The 22,411-nt window shown below is 34.5% G+C and overlaps 1 protein-coding gene across 1 annotated transcript; it reads left to right on the plus strand.

Annotated features, from left to right (window-relative positions):
• The first annotated feature begins 1,043 nt into the window (after positions 1–1,043).
• LOC127864121 (telomerase reverse transcriptase-like) lies at positions 1,044–21,995 on the plus strand. Its single transcript, XM_052403835.1, is given in 17 exon segments — positions 1,044–1,076; positions 2,241–2,336; positions 2,338–2,449; positions 3,673–3,710; positions 4,217–4,345; positions 7,444–7,698; positions 8,916–9,053; positions 9,358–9,474; positions 10,732–10,939; positions 12,735–12,833; positions 14,573–14,653; positions 16,170–16,239; positions 16,952–17,124; positions 19,181–19,233; positions 19,655–19,707; positions 21,147–21,249; positions 21,638–21,995. Coding segments are annotated over 17 exon segments (1,836 nt in total). The 3' UTR covers positions 21,716–21,995.
• The last annotated feature ends 416 nt before the right edge of the window (positions 21,996–22,411 follow it).

Below are 22,411 nucleotides of genomic sequence, written 5' to 3' on the forward strand. Positions count from 1 at the left end.
TTGCCCTTTGAAAAGGAATGCTACGGGAATTCAGGTGTGTATAAGTTCACAATGTTTGCACATGCATTTCATCGATACAGCTATACAACATTAATCTGGCACTAACCTTTATTTTAAATATACCTTTAAAATGAATGCTTTAGTTTTGTAGTTCTGTGCTGGAGGTGAATTAAGTCGATAAGCTTTCCCAATAAATAAACTGTTATGTTATCATTAAACCAGTGTATCCTGTGTTCAAACAGAGGTAATTTATAGGATTCATGCGATGTAAAGAAGATGTGTCACCCTCTTGGAAAATGTGAGGTTTACGCCATAGGTCAAAGGCCAAACATGTGGCTCAAAATGTAAAAGAATTATGGCCAAAATGGAAAACTTTCTTTTGGCAAAAATGGAAAAACAACTTTGTCAAAAATATATTATAGCATTTTGGCTATAAACTCACTTTTATTAGTGTAAAAATAAAAATGTGTCTTAATCATTTGTCCATTTTAGTGTTGACCAGCAAAGGTTGCAATATTTCCAAACTGTTGCAAGGTCATCATCACCACAGACAGGTGTATTTGTTTGTACGAGCTTGCATCCTCCGCATGTTTCCAGAGGAGCTAATTGGCGGAAGGCATAACAGAAACGTTCTGCTGAAAAGTAATTTATGTGAGATTGTGGATCATTGCTGTGTTTGAAATAATAGCTCATGACATTGTTTTTGTTTTCTAAGTTGTTTTTCTTTCCTATGTAAGAAACTGAATGATGGCAAAAATGGTTTTCTGCCAATATAAAACAAGTCAGCTATAAATAACATGCAACACATTTGACAATAAATGAAATGAAATTTATATAAATGGCAATAAGTCAGCAATAAAAGTTATTGCATTTTTTTAACCGACATAATGTCGATAAATCCTCAACCTATTTAATGTTAAAAAAATTCATGTGTATAATATCTTATGGAAAGTCATTTTATAAGAGGAAAGATAACTCTAATTATTGAATTTATTATTGCACAGATATATCCAAAGTTATCCTCCCTTGGCAAGTATGACAAGATGTCCCTGGGCCAACTGATGTCTGGAATAAAGGTATGCTTTGTATCATAGTGGATTCAGGGGGAACTTCTTAGTGCACTGATTACAAGACCTCAATATTCCTCATATTAAATATATAGAATAATAGGTTAGTGTTGTTTATAGATCAGGTTTATCATGCGAGGCTTAGAAAACAAAAGCACGAGCCTAGAGCATGATAAACCTGATCTATAATCAACACTAACCTATTATTCTATTTATCCCACTTTTTATTCCGTAAACCTTTTATTTCAAACAAATTAGTTTATCTGGATAATTTTGCGTTTTCATGAGTCTTTATCGTACTTTGATGATGACTGTAGTGTAACCAAGGTTAGTGTAATACTCCGCGTTCCAAAAATAACCCTGATCAAATAATCATTTTTTTTTAAATCAGATATCGTTCTGTGACAAAGAGTCGGTGCGTTATAAATTACAATTTTTGTTCATATTGAATTGCAATCTAAAAGTTTTATAACATCAATATAACATTTAGTTTGTTATATTTCAAGGAACTACATTTGTTAACAAGGTAGCCTAACAACGTACCACTGCCGTTGATTATACTAGATATTTTATCAACGTGGCTTTAATCAACAGAATTCGCTGTATAAGTGGGATAAAAATGAATATACTAGCTTGAAAGTTTAGTATTGTTATGATGCCCTGCTGGTAGGGAATATATTGGGTCACTACCAGTTTATAATTTGAATGGTTTGTTATAATGTTACAAGTTTTTGGAGCTTAATAAATACTTCCAGATTCATCAGCCGATTAAATGAAAGCTTAATATATGAGACCCTCATAAAGGGTAGATCTGCACACAACTTTTTTTCTTTGCAATGATATTTACATTTCTAACTTAATTGCACTTGAACATAGCTGACAAATTGCAGTCTGCATATTAAAAGATAGTGAAGCAAACTACTTCAACATTTCATAGTGATTAAATTTAAATATGAAGTTTAGTTATGCAACCCACTTTGTTCAACCCCACTAATTTACCCATTCTCCAGTTATTTTCTCATGAAAAAATGAGAGAATAGTGGCATGTTATTGTTTATTACAACAATTCCAGTTTTCCCTTAGTATTTTCCAAAAATTTATGCAACCTCAATGTTTTTTTTTACCTTCTAGGTATTTGCGCTCTTACGAAACCAAATATATGTGTCATTCCAGACAAAGAACGTTCAGTGGCTGCTGTCAGTAGAGTGTAACCGTTGCAGACTGGATCTCATGTCCAGACTGGTTCACTGGATCATCACCCAATTTGTGTTTTGTCCTGCTGCGCACGCACTTCTACATCACTGATACGACCTTCCTGCGATACAGACTGGTTTACTACAGGCAGGCCACTTGGACTAGGCTGCACATTCAGGGATTGACTGGTACATGTGAATAAAACAATAGATGGTCTTCATTGGTTTTGGTAGATGATTGATTTTAATTTGCATGTGGCGCCAAGTGGTTAACTGATAAATCAATATATATCTGAACCAACAAACAAGCTCTTTTTATGCCCCCGGATTGAAAATTGGGGGCATATTGTTTTTGGGCCTGTCTGTCTGTCGGTCGGTCGGTTGGTCGCTTTTGAATTATTGAAGATAGCAGCTTAATATTTGGCATGCATGTGTATCTCATGGAGCTGCACATTTTGAGTGGTGAAGGTCAAGGTCATTCTTCAATGTCAAAGGTCAAAGCGGCGCAATAAGGGGGCATTGTGTTTCTGACGAACACATCTCTTGTTTATGTAATGTGTCACCACTATTTGTTTACATTTTAATTTGGTGAAAGTGGACAATTGTGCTGGAATAATAATGTCATGAATTTTTAGCTCACCTGAGCACAACGTGCTCATGGTGAGCTTTTGTGATCGCTTTTTGTCAGTCGTGCGGCGTCAACATTTGCCTTGTTAACTCTCTAGAGGTCACATTCATTGTCCAATCTTCATGAAACTTGGTCAGAAGATTGTCTCAATGATATCTTGGACAAGTTCGAAAATGGTTGGGGGTGGTAGAAAAAAATTGCTACCAGGGGGCGGGGCATTTTTCCTTATATGGCTATAGTAAAAACTTGTTAACACTCTTAAAGTTACATTTATTTCCAATCTTCATAAAATCTGGTCAGAATATTTGTTTTAATGATATCTTGGACGTGTACGAAAATGTTTGCGGTCTGTTGAAAAACGTTGCTGCCAGGGGGCGGGGAATTTATCTTTATATGGCTATATTAAAACCTTGTTAGAACTCTTAAAGTTACATTTATTGTTCACTCTTCATGAAAATTGGTCAAAACATTTGTTCTAATCACATCTTGGGCTTCACAAAACAGGTCAGTTGCTTTGTATCTCAGGTGAGGGACTTTGGGCCTTTCCTGCCTTCTTGTTTTAGTTCTGCATTTATCCATGAACAAAATTTATTAGGCGATATAAATTCAATGAATTTGGTTGTTTTTAAAAAAAATTGTAGTAAGTTCTACAACAAAACTTTCGATATGCTTTTTTTCTCTCACACAAGTAAGGAAATGAACATTTATAAACTAAAAATTTACAAAAGCATGTATGCCATTTTCAATGACAATTGTAAAAAGATAAATGTACCTTTTGTTTCAGGCTTACTTCATAGAAAGATAATGAGCCCAGTTTCAGAGGTGAGGCTCTTTATTTCTCATGTAAATATTACTACAAATGTACAAGAATTTGTTACCTCTTGTAGCCTTCCAGTAAAATAACAAGCATGCATAATTATTTTGTGATGCCATTTACACCATGTTTAAGAGAGATTTTTTTAAGTGTTTCACTTTCCATAATTTAGATATATACATAAAAAATTGTCAAGAGGGTTTTTTATGTTGTGATAGTCTACAACATGGGTATCATAAGTGTGTAGAAGCATATCTTGGGCAAGTTGGCAAAAATAAAAAAGTTCTGCACATTAGCGCACAGGTAACTTTAGAAGGATTACAATGAACAAAAATTAAAACTAAATATAAATACAGACTAGATGACAATTACTTAAAAAAATAATTAAATGTTATTATTAACTCAAAGTCATTACTTTATTTTGTTTGTCATTTGGGTTACTCTATGTCATTTGAGTTACTCTATGTCATTTGGGTTACTCTATGTCATTTGGGTTACTCTATTGTAAATTCAGATGTTTGTGAGAAACCTGGTATCTTCTCGGGCAGGCCTTGGCATATCTACGCTGCGCTTTCTGCCCAAACAGAAGTCACTGAGACCTATAGTGAATATGGGATGTCCTGCTAGGATACTGTCCACTCAGGTTTGGACAATGTACTGAGACAGTGTTTGTGTTTATCTAACCTTGTACACAATACTTGTTTTTTCATGGGTTAAGCAATGTCACCTGCCCCCATAAATTCAGAGACAGTTGTCTGTTTGTTAATGGCATCAGTACATACTTCCTGAAACCTATGTTTTTACTTTCTTTAATAGGTGGATGAATATTACTCAAGCATTCATTGCTGAATGACGTTGATTTATAGATAAAGCAATTTTGGCTGCAAACAGGTTTATGGGAATTATGGCCCATTTTCTTCATTCATTTCAGTCCTACCTGTTTGTAAATCAACATTTGTTCCTTCATTCAGTCTTTCTTGTCTGTGAAACAACAGTTTCTTCCTTTAATCAGTCCAACCTGTCTTTGAATAAACAGTTGTTTCCTTTAATCAGTCCATCCTGTCTGTTAATCAACAGTTGTTTCCTTTAATCAGTCCAACCTGTCGGTGAATCAACAGTTTTTTCCTTCAATCAGTCCAATCTGTCTGTGAATCAACAGTTGTTTCCTTTAATCAGTCCAACCTGTCTGTGAATCAACAGTTTTTTTCCTTTAATCCACAGTTGTTTCCTTTAATCAGTCCAACCTGTCGGTGAATCAACAGTTTTTTCCTTCAATCAGTCCAACCTGTCTGTGAATCAACAGTTGTTTCCTTTAATCAGTCCAATCTGTCTGTGAATCAAGAGTTGTTTCCTTTAATCAGCCCAACCTGTCTGTGAATCAACAGTTTTTTCCTTTAATCAGCCCAACTTGTCTGTCAATCAACAGTTTTTCCTTCAATCAGTCCAACCTGTCTGTTAATCAAAAGTTTTTCCTTCAATTAGTCCAACCTGTCTGTGAATCAACAGTTTTTTCCTTCATTGAGTCCAACCTGTCTGTGAATCAACAGTTTTTCCTTCAATCAGTCCAACCTGTCTGTTATTCAACAGTTTTTTCCTTCATTCTGTCCTATCTGTCTGTACATGACCATGACCATTTTCTTCTTTCATTCAGTCCTGGATGTCTGTGAATCAACAGTTTTGTTCTTTATTCAGTCCCACATGTCTTTAAATAAGTTTCTTTTCCTTCATTATCCTTTTTCTGTGAATAAGCGTTGCTTCCTTAATTTAGTCCAACCTCATGTCTTGCTATCAGCAATTATTTCTTCTTCATTCAGTCTAACATCTCTGCGAATCAACAGTTTTTAATACATTCAAACCTATCTTTCAGTTAATTAACAGTTTGCTTCCTTCATTTATTAATTAACAGTTTGCTTCCTTCATCAAGCCCTACCTTTCTTTGAATCAACAGTTTTTTTTCTTTATTGGGTCTAACCTGTATGTGAATCAGCACGTTTTTATGCTCCCCGAAAATTTTCGGGAAGCATATAGTTGCCAGTTTGAAATTCCTTACTTCCTTCCTTCCGTCACACTTTTGTTACAGTTTCCATAGCACCTTCAATATTTTACCGATCTGTTACATATTTGGCATGTAGGTACCTTGCATGGACCTCTACCTGTTGATGAGGTTTGAGGTCACCTGGGCCAAGGTCAAGGTCAGTGAGGCTAATAATCGATTTTTCCATCACAATTTTGTTACAGTTTCTCATAGCACCTTCAATATTTTTCCAATCTCTTAAATATTTGGCATGTAGGTAACTTTCATGGACCTCTACCATTTTATGAGGTTTGAGGTCACTGGGGTCAAGGTCACCCATTCTAATAATATATTTGTTTGTCACAATTTTGTTACAGTTTCTCATAGCGCCTTCAATATTTTACCGTTCTCTTACATATTTGGCATGTAGGGAACTTGCATGGACTTCTACCTTTTAATGAGGTTTGATGTCACTGGGGTCAAGGTCAACAAGGCTTATAATAGATTTTTCCGTCACAATTTTGTTACAGTTTCCCATTAGCACCTTCAAAAATGTTCTGATCTCTTATTTATTTGGCATGTAGGTACCTTTTATAGACCTTTACCGTTTGATGAGGTTTGAGGTCACTAGGGTCAAGGTCAAGGTCACCCAGGCTAATAATAATTTTTCCGTCACAATTTTGTTACAGTTTCTCATAGGGCCATCAATATTTTACCGTTCTCTTACATATTTGGCATGTAGGTACCTGGCATGGACCTATAACTTTTGATTAGGTTTGAGGTCACTGGGGTCAAGGTCAAGGTCACAGAGGCTAAAAATAGATTTTTCTGTCACACTTTTGTTACAGTTTCTCATTGCACCTTCAATATTTTACCGACCTCTAACATATTTGGCATGTAGGTACCTTGCATGAACCTCTACCTTTTGATGAGGTTTGAAGTCACTGGGGTCAAGGTCACCAAGGCTAATCATATATTTTTCGGTCGCAATTTTGGTACAGTTTCTCATAGCACCTTCAATATTTTACCGATCTCTTATATATTTGGCATGTAGGTACCTTTCATGGACCTCTACCTTTTGATGAGGTTTGAAGTCACTGGGGTCAAGGTCACCGAGGTTAATAATAGATTATTTTCAGTCACAATTTTGTTACAGTTTCTCATAGCGCCTTCAATATTTTACCTTTCTCTTACATATTTGGCATGTAGGTACCTTGCACGGATTTCTACCTTTTTATGAGGTTTGAGGTCACTGGGGTCAAGGTCACAGAGGCTTAAAATAGATTTTTCCGTCACAATTTTGTTACAGTTTCTCATAGCGCCTTCAATATGTTACTGATCTCTTACATATTTGGCATGTAGGTACCTTGCATGGAATTCTACCTTTTGATGAGGTTTTAGGTCACTGGGTTCAAGGTCAAGGTCACTGAGGCTAATAATATATTTTTTTAGGTGGTTATTAACACAAAGATTGACAAAGCGCATCATCTGGGAGCTTCCACTGTTAATCTTGTTTTTTCATGCATTCAGTCCAACCAGTCTATGAATAAAGAGTTTCTTGCTTTAATTTTATTAGGGCTTAATTAAAATCTGTGCAGGATTGATGTCAAAACTTCAAAGTTATGACCTCATAGCACATTTATTTGTCTGGCATCCTCAACCATCAGTAATGATGTTACTGTACAAAACAAACAATAGTAATTGGTGTTTGTTTTCCTTCATTTCAGCCCTACCTGTCTGTGAACCAGCAGCTCAAGGATCTCCATAAGGTGCTCACACATCTAAAAGACAGAACACCCAGGCTGGTTGGGTCTGGCAAATTGGGCATGAACGATATCCACGCCTCCTGGGCCCAGTATATGGCAATCTGGAGACAGGGCGGGGCCAGGAAGTTGTATTTTGTTAAGACAGACATCTCTAACTGCTATGATTCCATCATCCAAGAGAAATTGGTGCAGATTATGGAATCTATTATCAAAGAGGTAGATAGTAGATAGGTTTCTTGGTCTTTTTAGCAGGTTATTGGAATTTGTTGGTTGAGATTGTGTCAAACTGTTTTTAATGGATATAAATTGAATTAATAACATTTCATACATTGTGGCTTCAGACTATGAGTCATTGCTTTTCCCGATATACAAAGTTAATTGTTTTACCCTGTTAATACAGGATTGGGCCCGTCTGACAGTCAGTCCATCCGTCTGTCACCAATCTTTTGAGGGGTTTATCTCAGAAACAATATAAGTCACGAAACTTCATATGTGTATAGATATCAATGAGAAGAAGTGCCATGTACAAGAACCATAACTCTACACTTTCTTTTCTATGAGTTATTACCCTTTGTTTTTTGTATGATGAATTTTTTCAGGGCTTTATCTCAGATACAATGCAAGATTTCAACATGAAACTTCATGGGTGTATTGATATTAATTAGGAGAAGTCCCATACTTAAGAGCCATTACCCATCATTTTCTGAAATAAAATTTATTGCCCTTTGTTGTTTTTGTATGATGGAACTTTGCAGGGCTATATCTCAGATATGATACAACATTTCAACATGAAACTTCGATTGTGTGTCAAAATTAATTGGAAGAAAGGTCATGCACAAGAATCATAACCCTGCACTTTCTTAACTAAGAGTTATTGCTCTTCATTGTTTTTGTATGATGTAACTTTTCAAGGCTATATCTCAGGTGCGTTACAAGATTTCAACATGAAACTTCATGGGTGTATATCAATGAGGAAAATTGAAATTCATAAAAACAATTACCCTACTTTTAATTATTTCCTATTAATTATTACAATACACTTAATTATTATACCGTATATTAAGGCTTTGCACCGATACATAAACAAAGTTTATTTTGCGGGGGATATCAATTCAACAAATTTGCTTACTTGCTATGGTTTTATATCAATCATAATGAAGTTCTCCATAAACATAATATAATGATTTTTAAATAGTTCGTAGAATACCATTTGTTCATGTCAATTATCCAGAGTCTGTATATTGTTTATTTCAAAGGTTGTACAATAAGACCACTGAAGCAGTTATTGCAAATTAATCTTGCTCAACCTTTTGGGTATCATACATAGACACTCTTTGTTAATCATACAAAATGATTTCTATAAAGTGGTATTTGATTGGCTTATCAGTTTGTTGAATTAATACGTGTCTAGTTTTACAACCTTTCGTGCACAGGAGTTGCAGGAAGAGTGTGTGGTTCGCAAGTATTTCACCTTCACCCTGCAAGGTGGTCAGGTGCGCAAGACATACCAGAGACATGCAGCCCAGCTTTCTAACTTCATTCAGGACTTCACAAATTTTGCAAAATCACAGGTCAGCCAGAAGAATCAATATTTATGTGTCTTGTAAAATTAAAAACGTATCTACCGTGATTGTAATTAATTGAATTTTGTCTAAGACAAATGCATGCCTTAAGTTTTTAGTGGTATAAATGACAAGGAATATTTCTTAAGTTAATTATTCCTAAAGTATGTTTTTTACATGCATAGTGCCAACTATGAAGATCAACAAGTACTGTCAACCTAAAACAGGTAAAAAAAACCCACGTGTTTCAGATTTAATTTTAGTATTATATTTCTTTATAAACAAAACCAGTTAATTTATCTCTTTTCTCCAGGTCATTGAGAAAAATTTGCATGGTGTTGTCTTCGTAGATAAGGTCCTCTACCAGCATTTATCAACCGAGACAGTGCTACAAATTCTAAGGAGCCACATTTTCAACAATATTGTGAAGGTAAGATCTTACCTGACAACAGTGTTCACTTTTTAATGCGTCTAGCCATTTGGAACGCTATTAATTTATTGTTCTACAGACAATATTTGTAAAAAAAAACATTAATGGATGGTCAGCAGTTGTTTTCATAGACAACATCTATAATGTTCAACCTCTGTTGAAATCAAAAGGACAATGTCATGTGTTTACATACATGTAAATGGTAGATACAAAACAATGTATGGCAAATAAAATGTACAAAGCAACATTTAAGAACTATAATTGCTAAGCATCAATCTCTGTTATCAGTTAATTTGATTTAAGTAATACTATTCATCTACTTTCAATCATTCACATGTCCTATATTTTTTTAACATACATGGTTATAAAATAAATTCAATCATAGATATATGTATGTTGTGAGGTAAACATTCAGCCTTAACTTAAATGTTTTGTCTTTGATAAAACAAGTTGCTAGAAGTAGGCCAGCAGTATTACCCCAAGAATCAAGCTTTTAGCTAAACCCAGTCAATTTAATAATTTACAAAAGTGCATCAGGCAAGTTCCAGTTAATTTACCACAAAAAGGAGGGCATCAGCTAAGACTCTGTTCATTCAATAATTTACATGCTGTTGTAACAAATCCCGGACAATTGCTCCTACAGACATTCGCTCCTACAATTTATTGACTGTGCGGACAGTCGCTCCTACGATGTATTGACAGGGCGGACAGTCGCTCCTACGATGTTTTGACAGGGTGGACAGTCGCTCCTTCGATGTTTTGACACGGCGGACAGTCGCTACCACGCTAAATTTGACAGGGCGGACAGTCACTCCTACGATGTTTTGACAGGGCGGACATTTGCTACTACGCTAAATTTGACAGGGCGGACAGTCGCTCCTACGATGTTTTGACAGGGCGGACAGTCGCTCCTACGATGTTTTGATTGGGCGAACAGTCGCTCCTACGATGTTTTGACAGGGCGGACAGTCGCTCCTACGATGTTTTGACAGGGAGACAGTTGCTCCAACGATGTTTTGACAGGGCGGACAGTCGCTCCTACATTATTTTGCCAACCCGGACAATCGCTCCTACATTATTTTGATTCCACGGCAAAACGTAGTGTACCCCGATCAAAGGCTAACACCTATAATTAACCAACAATTTGATTTGCCAACTTGTTAACAGTAAGCCGATTCAACATGAGCAGATCAATGTAATTTTAATAAATTAATTTACTTATTAACAAACTATGTTACAGTTTGTAAACTGATACAGGTAGGCAGGCAGTATTACCTACAGAATGAGGGTATCAGTCAGGGCTCTATTCTATCCACCCTGCTGTGTAATTTCTACTACGCGTGCATGGAGCATGACCACATTGCCCTGCAGAGTGACGAGCTGCTTATGAGGGTTGTCGATGACTACCACTTTGTGTCTCCCTCCTTGGAAAGGGCCACTGGCTTCCTCAGGACAATGCTGGCTGGTTAGTAACGTGTGCCTATATTATACTATGAGATAAATTGATATTCACACTTAAAACTTTTGGCCACCTGAGATTGGTTCTAACCCCAAAGAATATGATTTTCATTTATGGTTCCAAGGGGCTGAATATGAGTTTTACTCGTAAATGTTAATATTTGTTGTCTGTTTTTATTTTGTGTTTAATTGTATAGCAATTTGTCACTTGCCTTTAATAAATGGTCTTGTTGCAATGATATAAATAACCTTTCTATGGAACCGGAGTTTCTTTTTTGTGTGCATTTAATAAGCAGACAAGTACTGACAGGTTAGAAGGGCTTGCATCATTAACGTGAACTGTGTGAACTCTATTAGCCTTAATAGTAAAGTGCTTTACTGGTTTCCTGTATTTGTATTCATCTGTGTTTGTGTATTTTAATGATGCCATTACAATACATTTTTATGCCTCAGGATATTTGGCATGCATGTGTATCTCATGGAGCTGCACATTTTGAGTAGTGAAAAGTCTAGGTCAAGGTCATCCTTCAAGGTCAAAGTTCAAATATATGGCTTCAAATCCGCGCAATAGGTGGCATTGTGTTTCACAAACAGAGCTTTGTTTTTAGTTTTGATAGCTGTTATTAACATAAAGAACTAGAGTTTGCAATATTTGAAAACTGTGACCTATAAGGTTGTGTTATACTCTAATATGTAGAAACGTGTTGACCACCATCAATCTTTCAATATCTTGTACAAAGGACAGATTTTCTCTGAACATGTATGGGGCTTTCAATCCAATAGCCCAGAAAATCAATAGTAGGATCGTCTGAATTTCTTTATGTAGATGCAATAAGTGCTCAAATGTCATGGCATGATATATAATTAGCTGTGAATTGTTTTGACATTTGCAATTGTAAGAGTTTTTTACTTTTATTGTTTTCATATATGTTTAGAATTATGTTTTTTTTTTACCCTAGTAGTTTTAAAAGAAACACTTGGGTCCAGATGCTTTTATTTTAACTGGCCATTTAAGCAAACAGCTTGCTTATTTACATGTAAATGTATTTAAATTTAAATAATAACAACTTCTGTCACATTCATATGAATGCTGCATTCTGATTGGATAATTTGTTCCCGTGACCGGTTTTTCATTTTCCGATGAACCCACTTCGTATGCAATTTTAAACATGAATATTCATGGTGCTACTTTTTGGTCATAAACAAGTAGCCAAAATGACATTATGTTTTGCGCGAAACTTAATGGCGTTGGTTTGTATTGATCAATAGCGAAATGATGTTATATTTTTTGCTCGAACTTCAACGATATACCCGTTTGACGGAGATGAAACCGAAACTGAAAAAAGATTCATACGCTTGATTAAAAAGGACTTTTATGACCCTTACCATGATAGAATTTCAGATTTAAGATCATTTTGTGTTGTAATTATAATTATTGAATGGCATTTTTCTGAACTTCATCGGTGTATGAACTGTCGGGAAAAATACATCTAATTTATGCAAATTAGGTGTAATTTTCCCAACAGTTCATACACCAATGAAATGCAGAAAAATGCTTTTCAATTCTTTAATAAAATAACCAGAAACTTAATAAATACTACAGAAAATTATGTTAAATTAATGAACAATTTAAACGTGTAAGATTTAATTTCCACCAATAACTTCAAGCACATGTTAATGGTTGTATGCTATTTTTTCATATACATATTTAAACAGTTCATACCTGATGTTTTAATGCAAAAAAAATTATCTAGTGACCAATACAAAACTATATGCATGGCATTTTATTTTCTTCATTGCAGGGATCAAGGACTATAACTGTCATACCAATGTTGACAAAGTCATGAGTAACTTCTCTTGCAGTGTGGTAGAAAACCAGTCCATTGAGTACATTGAAACAGGTAAATGTGTAAGAAGGTTTGCCCTACAAAAGTCCATTTATTGTAAGATGCTTTCCGGACTTTAAAATGAATAATTTAAATGCATTTTATTTGCATGTATAAAGTATACAAATAATGACAAACTTGAATAGGTTACCTCACAAAGTCAATAGATCAATCATTTGTTTTCATATCTTATACTGTTTTCCACTTATTATTCTAACGCTGAGCCCTTGTTAAGTGTTTGAATAATAATAAAAGACTTATCTTTGCAAGATCAACCATTCAATCTCACTATCAGATAGGTAAAATCATTTTGATGAACCTGTTAGAATATGACTGTGTCTTAAAATATATTTTACTTACCCACTTTCTTTGTCTCATGATTGTTATGCCCCTGAAGGTGGGCATATAGTGATCGCTCTGTCTGTCTGTGTGCCTGTATGTCTGCCTGCCTGCCTGCCTTGCCTTGTCTTGCCTTGTCTTGTCTTGTCTTGTCTTGTCTGTCTGTCTGTCTGTCTGTCTGTCTGTCTGTCTGTCTGTCTGTCTGTCTGTGTCTGTCTGTCTGTCTGTCTGTCTGTCTGTCTGTCTGTCTGTCTGTCTGTCTGTCTGTCTTCCTATGGAGACTGCTCTTGTTGTTTAGTTTTTTGGCACAAAGTTTGAAGCATTAACTATTTCACTTCTCCATTTGTCTTTCCATAAGTATGTCACTACCTTCTTTCTATTTAGATGTAAACCAAATCTTGTCCAGGAAGTAACTTTATTATTTTTCCGACATATTTAAAATAAATTGCCAAGTTGCCACAAATGAAGTCGATTGTATGGAGACAACACTTGTTTATCTAGCTCATATGCAAAGTAACAATTTAAGGTCAAAGGTCACAGTGGGCATAATGCAGATTGTCCAGACTGTAAGTGTATCATTTATATTGTGATTTTAAAGGGGCCTTTTCACAGATTTTGGCATGTTTTGAAGTTTGTCATTAAATGCTTTATATTGATAAATGTATACATTAAATTTTAAAAGCTCCAGTAAAAAATCAAAAATAAAATTTAAAAAAGGAAAAAAATAGTAGCCCGTAGCAGGGCTCGAACTAGTGACTCCCAGATTCCTGAAGTAAAAACACATTAGCCAACTGAGCTGTCCTGCCAAGCATACATAAGTGCGTATTTTATACGTTATATAAGCAATCTTTGTAGTTTCACAAATTTAACTGACAACAACAGAACCCTCCAAATTATTCAATCGTTTCGTGTTGCAACGCTTCATAATTTTTAGATTTTTAAATCGTCAAAAGATGCATATAATGGCTATATTAGACCATGGCAAATGTTCAGTTATACTGTTTCCTCACAAATATCATAACTTAACCGAAAGTTTGCGAATCTGAAACAACTTTTTTCAATTTTGTCAATTTACCAAACGTGAAAAGATCCCTTTAAAATAACTTGCCAGTCATTATCATAGAGAAGATTGTGTCTCATGCACAATGGAAGTAGCTGAGAGGTTAAGGTCACATGTTGAGGTCAATTATAGGCAAAATTGGTAATGTATTGGGATTTCTGTATTAATTAAATTTGTGTTTTTAATGACATTCAAAAAAGTGGCATAAAACATCGATAATGGATTTTACTATATAATAGTTATTTGTTCTTTGAGTGTTATACTGTAGTAGAGCATTCTTTATGATTAAATGTACGCTTCAATTGTGTATTGTCTGGTCTGGGACTCAATTGGAAGGCATATCTCAATGTTTCAGGCTGGTTTCCATGGTGTGGACTTCTGTTCAACATGCAGACACTGGAAGTGGCTATGGACTATACCAGATATGCGGGCGCAAGTAGGAAGGGCTGGAATTGTTATTTTTGTTGTTTTACCATATAAAATATACATAATCCCTTAGCTTTTATTCTTTAAAGACTTTATTTAGTTTCAAAGCCAGCACTAATTTTATGAGTAATGATCTTTTTGTTAGACAATGAAAGATATTTACGTGAAACTTTAGAGGCAAATGCATATCATTTAGGGGATGTGCAGTGCATAAATTAGACCATTACTCTTCCTCAAATACTTTTTTTTTCCCCTACCTGTAAACCGGAGAGAACTTATGGTTTGGGCTCTGTCTGCCAGTCTGTCTGTCACACTTTTCTAGATCCTGCGATAACTTTATAAGTTCTTCATATTTTTTTTATGAAACTTGAAACATGGATAGATGGCAATATGGAGATTATGCATGTCATTTCATTTTGTACTTTAAAAGTTCTTCATATTTTTTCATGAAACTTGAAACATGGATAGATCGCAATATGGAGATTATGCACGTCATTTCATTTTGTTTCTATGTCAAAAATTCTGGTTGCTATGGCAACAAATATATATTTTTTAGATCTGGCAATGGTGGAGTTTCACCGGGAGGGGACCAAATTGCTTGGCAATTTTTTGTTCATTTAAAGGGACCGTCAACCACAAATGACGAAAAAAGAAAAGTTCTAAAATACCGTTTTTTTTTACAATTATTAAATTATACTGCCCACCACAAATGACGAAAATGAAAAGTTCTAAAATACTGTATTTTTTTACAATTATTAGTTCATATTGATTAAAATATCATGACTGGTATATTACATTACTTGAAAAAGGTTTTCATATTTTCAGTATATTCGGTAATAAATTTTACTGGGTATAGGTACCTGCAGGTAACTACCAGTTAACTATAAATAATGCCAGTAGATTGATCCTCATCGTCAAGTAGTAAACCCAGGAATGCAAATTGGTCATGCGTAGTGAATTGTTTTAATTTTATATATAAAATGAGCAATCTACTTGCGTTATTATAGTGTGTATATTGTTATGTCACCTATTTTCGCGATGTACTTTCGATTTCACATCGCAAACTTTTATTACCGAATATACTGAAAATATGAACTTTTTTCAAAAAATGTAATATACCAGTCATGATATTTTAATCAATATAAACTACTAATTGTAAAAAATTACGGTATTTTAGAACTTCTTTTTTCGTCATTGTGGTTGGCGGTCCCTTTAATGCAGTATTGTCTCGAGCACAGGTGTTAGACTTTTGTGTGCCTTGCAATATTATGGCCTATGTCTGACATAAGCGCTCTGTAGTCATGTGACTCCTTTAACTCCCAGAGTTCTTATTGAAGTCATTTATTATCATCTTTTTTAGGTTTAAAAGTGAAAAGAGTTGCTGCTATATTGTTTGTGGTCTTGACAACTTTTTGTACACCATACCTATCCTTATGATTCTTAATCTTTGTAAATACTTTATTTGTATTATATCGTGTCTTATCTATTGAATACCATAAGTTATATGGTTCTACTTTATTTAACAGGTATTAAAGACACAATGACTTTTGATTTTGTAAGGGAACCTGGAAAGACTTTCAAAAGGAAATTGATTGGGTGAGCACAGCTTCTTTAGCTTCTTATGTATAATTTTCTATACACATAAGTTTGTCTTTGATTTTATTAATGTTCTATCATCAACCGATTGTTAATAATAATAATAATGTTCTCATGCTGTTATGACCTTACCAGGATGCCGCATATAAAGTCTGTATGATAACTTTTTATGTCTCCCAGTCTATACTGGGGGACATATTGTTGTTGTTTTTTCCCTGTCTGTTTGTTGGTTTGTTGGTTTGTTTGTGTCAAACTTTATCATTTGCCATAACTTTTGCAATATTGAAGATAGCAACTTATATTTGGCATGCATGTGTATCTTATGGAGCTGCACATTTTGAGTGGTGAAAGGTCAAGGTCATCCTTCAAGGTCAAAGGTCAAACAATATGGGGGGACATAGTATTTCACAAACACATCTTGTTATATCTGTTATTAATTAATAAACATCTTATACAAAAGGCCTATCATGAAAATTATGGCAAGACTTTGGAAAAAGAACAATTATCCCCTGAGTACAAACAACGCTGGCCTATTTAATTAACCAATGGGTATTGCAATAAAATAATAACAGATGATATGGATAGCATATTTGAAAGAATCAATCATTGACCAGACTTTGTGTCAGTATACATATTTGAGTTTTTTTCCCAAAGCAAGCCCTTACTGGCTTAGTCCATTTTATAGGTTTTGGAAAATAATTTTCTATGACAGCTCCTTGCGTCAGAAGTGTCATGACATGTTCCTGGACCCTGCAGTTAACAGTCCCAGTCAGATATTCACCAGTGTCTACCATCTTTTTCTACTGACCATGCTCAAGTTCCATGCATGTGCAAGGTCACTTCCTGTCAAGCAAAGGGTAGAGGACAACCCTGGCTTCTTCTATGGTATTATTGATCTATACAAAAGTACATAGTGTTGTTGAGAAAACTTGATTTTGGGCACTTGCATGTATTGCTATTCCAGATAAGATTTTTGTACAGCACAGGTGTACAGCAGGGGTCGTATTCCAGAAACATCTTAAGTCATTTCACTTAAGTTCAAAATTATAATGTTTTGTATTTCTTGTTTAAATAAAGACATGCATGATTTTTTGGTATTCATCAAATAACATTGACATAATGATGTAATTTTAATGTAATTTTCTATGCCTAACTATTGTAGATCTAGTATGATATGAAACACTTAAAAACAAAATTCACAATTTTAAGGATAAAAATACAATTTAACTTAAGATGCCTCTGGAATACAAGATGCATAAATACAGTATTGCCTGCTGCAAATGATGCAGTTAAACCAACAATTCATTTTGAGAGGCTCAAAAAATAGTAGAGCATGATAATAAGACAAATAAAATGGGTACAAAAATCTTTGTGAGAAAAACAAATTTTATAAAATATTGATGATATTCTAGAATGAAAGTCCACAAGAAATGGTATCATCAGACCCATATTATGAGAGTTTTTAAAACTTTCAAATACATTTTATTGTACTGTCATTCATTCATTTTAGAAACACATGTATAGTATTACACAGTTGGGAACTCTCACTTTTCTGTGCAGGTCTGTTCAACATATTAAGTTGTGCAACAAACACAATTTAACATGAGGTATGGGCTGAGGTCTTACAATAACTTTGTCATATAATGCCATTATGATTTAAATGAAAAGCATTTGATTTGTGGTCCCATTTAATATTTTTAGCTCGACTATTATATATGAAATATATATAGTGGAGCTATCCAACTCACCCCGGCGTCTGCGTTAGCGTTGGCATGCAAATGTTAAAGTTTTCGTACTACCCCAAATATTTTCTTTGTCCCTTGATATATTGCTTTCATATTTTACGTACTTGTTTACCAACATGAACCCAACCTATAAACAAGAGCAGACAACTCTATCAAGCATTTTGTCATAATTATGGCCCCTTTTCCACTTAGAATATGCAGCAAATGTTAAAGTTTTTGTACTACCCAATTTATTTTTATTGCCCCTTGACATATTGCTTTTATATGTTGCATACTTGCTTACCAACATGACCCCAACCTATAAACAAGAGCAGATCACTGTATCAAGCATTTTGACATAATTATGGCCCCTTTACACTTAGATAATTGAACATTTTGCTTAAATTGCCATAACTTCTTTATTTATGAACACATTTTATTATTACTTTGACAATACAACACTTACCTGAATACCAGAATGGATTCCACCCGAACAATACCCCACGCCCCTACCCAGAATCCCTTTCCCCCCCAACCTCCCCCCCCCCCATTTTTTTTTTAAACATCATGTAATTAAGTACCACACCCCACAGTATGACCCCCTCTCACCCCCACCCTCCCTACCCCCCACCCTCCCTACCCCCCACTCCCCAATTGTTTTTTTTTAAGCATCATCTAATAAATTACCACACCCCACATTATACCCCCCTCTCACCACCCCTACCCCCCCCCCCCCAAATTTTTTTTATTTTTTTTCCTTTTTAAATTTGTGAAAGATCGTCTTATAAATTCTTGAATATAAACAATTTCCCCATGATGGCTTATGTTATACTGTCAAGCACTCGAATAGTAGAGCGTGCTGTCCTCTGACAGCTCTTGTTTTAATTTAGTTTTAAGTTTGAGAATAAATCCTATTTATCACTTTAACAAACAATATTCTGTAAGTTGTATTTTAAATGAATCAAGTAATTAATATAAGGAAATACGATAGACATACAATAAATTTGTCATATGATGTGATTATAAGTTAAGTGAAACAAATTTCATTTATAGTCTCATTTAAAAATTATCAATATTTTTTATTCAGATTAATTTGTTCATATACCTGTGTTGTTTTAAGATTCAGAATATTCTGCCAAATGTTTACCAAATGAATCAAATAATAATTGTAAGGAAATAGCATTTATGCTATTGAAAATGATTTGTCTATTTTGCAGGTGTGTTGAAGTCTGTATCATACAGCATGATGCGAATCTTACAAAAGCAGCAGGTATCCATGTGCTATTGATCCATTATTGAGAACTTAAGTATGCAAATACTTACAGATCCATGTTCTAATAAATGTAAACATTTTAAATTGAAAAAAAAGAAAGGAAAAGAAATCAATAAAATTAGATGTTTCTTGTCGCCTAAGAAAGAAGTAAAAAATAAGTCTCATAACATAAGTTTATTGGGAATCAATTTGTCCTATTTGCATATTAACTGTTTAATTGTTTAAAACAATTTATCAATACAATTAAATGCTTGTAATTGTATGCCATACATATACATAAATTGATAAATACTTTAAAAAGTTATGTATATACATTGTATTGACTTATAATATTATGTATGTATTATCGATTTATAAAAACATTACAAAAAATGAAAATGATAATGCTAACAAAAGCACAACATAATTATGTTTTCAGAAAGCCTGCGCAGAAAACCTCAATCAAAGTCAATTGAATGCTTCTATAACTTGGTAAGACAATTAGCATAATTGTCAAGAATACAAAGCATAAGAAGGTAACTCAATTAGGATGTAACTGGATTTGATACATCCAGGTGGTTTTTTACTTTATTTTACATAAGTAATACAATTTAGAACTATTACAGTCTCAGACCTGATATGAATTTCAAATTTGTATGATGTATAATTTATGCAACCAAGAAACAGGCATGGCATCGTTTTAACAAACGAAGTACATTCCATTCTAGGAAAAATTGTTAGTTTGTTATACACAAAAGTTTTCATAATAATATTGTACATATCTGCTACTCTCTTAGTGCTACATACTGTGATTAATCTGATTGTTGATTGAACAGTGAAAGCTGTGACAACAAATGCTAAAGTTGTATTATTCAATAATTGATTGAACAGTGAAAGCTGTGACAACAAGGGCTAAACTTGTATTATTCAATAATTGATTGAACAGTGAAAGCTGTTACAACAAAGGCTAAACTTATATTATTCAATAATTGATTGAACAGTGAAAGCTGTGACAACAAAGGCTAAACTTGTATTATTCAATAATTGATTGAACAGTGAAAGCTGTGACAACAAAGGCTAAACTTGTATTATTCAATAATTGATTGAACAGTGAAAGCTGTGACAACAAAGGCTAAAGTTGTATTATTCAATAATTAAATGTTATCTGTTATTTAACAACTACTGACATATATTTAGAATTATTTATATGTGTAATAATAATTTGCCAGAGTGAAGGGAAATACTCATATTAAATTTGTTTCAAGAAGGATAGTATTAATTCCAATAATAAGCTATTCTGCAGTTAGCATTTTACTATAACATGCTTATCAATTTGATTCATGGTATAAATAGTTAAAAAAAATATTCTCTGAAAATTTTGCTGAGTGGGTATGAATTTAAAAGTGGATTATCATGTACATAAAAATGCCATAATTTACGAGTGTCATGTGCTAATTGGTTTTATGTCATATGTATCTAGGGTAGCTCTAGACAAGCCTTCGGGTTTGGTTACCTGTCCGCTGCAAAGAAATGCAAGATTGTGTGGCTTAACTCTTTCAGTGCTGGAACCAAATTTTGAAGGCCTTTGCAAACAGTTTGGATCCAGATGAGACGCCACAGAACGTGGCATCTCATTATGATCCAAACTGTTTGCTTTTCTGATAGTTTTCTTTGTTTGCTTTTCAGATAGTAAAAAATCGAAGAAAATGCTAATTTTAGAAATTCAGCAGACGACATTTTAGCAGATGACAAATTTCCCAGCATGCAAAGCGCTTATAAGAGGACAAGGCAGCTCTTGACCAAAGAAATGCTCTGAGAGGCTTGTCTGGAACTATGCTGGCTACATATGGCAAAGTACCATTTTTTTGCACGACGTAGTTCAATTATGGTTGGGAACAAACCCCTGACTGATGTTTATTTGCCCCTCACAGGTTGTGTTGGAAAGCGTTCCTGGTGACGTATCGACTACGGCTTTGCTTTCCGCGACTTACTAAACTTGTAAAGGCTGGAGTGGTGGCTGTAAAAAAGCACTTGGTAAAATGTTTCTGACTTCTTTGACCTTGAACATAGCTGGAAAAGCAGATCTGCATAAAATGTTTATGTTTTTGCAGCAAACAACTTCCACTTTTCTCAACAGATTAAAACACAACTTTTAAATGCCATTACTATGAAGTAAAGCAAACAAGTTATTCATCCTCTATTACCCTGATTTAATTGATATTGAACTAAGCTGACAAAACCATGGGGAAGTATTAGTCATGTGACAACGCACTAGTTAACCACTGAAGTGTACACCAATAGTTGGTCAACACAGTCTTTTGGTGACGAGTTCCTTTGCAGTCTCGTTATTTCAATTTCATGAAGAGATAATATTTACAGTTTGTTTTCATCATGATTTTTACCATTTTTCACTGAATTTCAGCGTCAAAGTGACCTTATCTTCTTAGAAAGCATAGCAGGAGATGATTTGCCCTCTGTGTTTGAAAACATTATGGTGTAATACTTCAATATGCTAGGATTCGTTTGATACATGCACATGCAAGGAATTGTGAACTACTTAAATAAGTTATGAATTGTGCTGCACTTGGACAACCAAACATTTGTGTGATACTTGGATCTGCAGAAAGTGGTGTAACGTAATGATATGTCATTTATTGTAATACTTAGAAACAGTATGCATTGAAGAAGGTTATTTTTTTGCTCGGCTGTTTTCGGAGAATACTCGAGGTATTGTCATAGCTCGCGTCCCCCTTCCGGCGTCTGCCCATTTTAGGGTCACTTTGTCAAGGTTAAGGTCACTGTGACCTCTTAAACTTTAACATAGGCTCTAAAATCAAAGTGCTTCCACCTATAACTTTGAGAATTCATATATAAATGTACCCTTGATGAGTTTACATGCCGCACCCATTTTTGGGTCACTTGGTCAAAGGTCAAGGTCACTCAGATGAGTTCTTCTGGCCACTTACCTTTCTACCTTTTCTTCTGACAAGCTTTCATTTATTCAAAACTGCACGCACAGCTGAGCCTTTTCACCCGCTATGCAGTGCTCTTGTTTAAACGCAAGGAATGGTGTGTTTCTATGAAATCCAAAAAATGTTGTAATACTTTGACATTCAAGGAATGGTGTTGAGCTTGGACATTCAAGAAATGATCTGTTATCAGTGTGTTTCACAGTTATTCATATTTTCTTAACAAT

Source organism: Dreissena polymorpha, chromosome 1 (assembly GCF_020536995.1).
Source record: "Dreissena polymorpha isolate Duluth1 chromosome 1, UMN_Dpol_1.0, whole genome shotgun sequence".
Classification (NCBI taxonomy): domain Eukaryota; kingdom Metazoa; phylum Mollusca; class Bivalvia; order Myida; family Dreissenidae; genus Dreissena; species Dreissena polymorpha.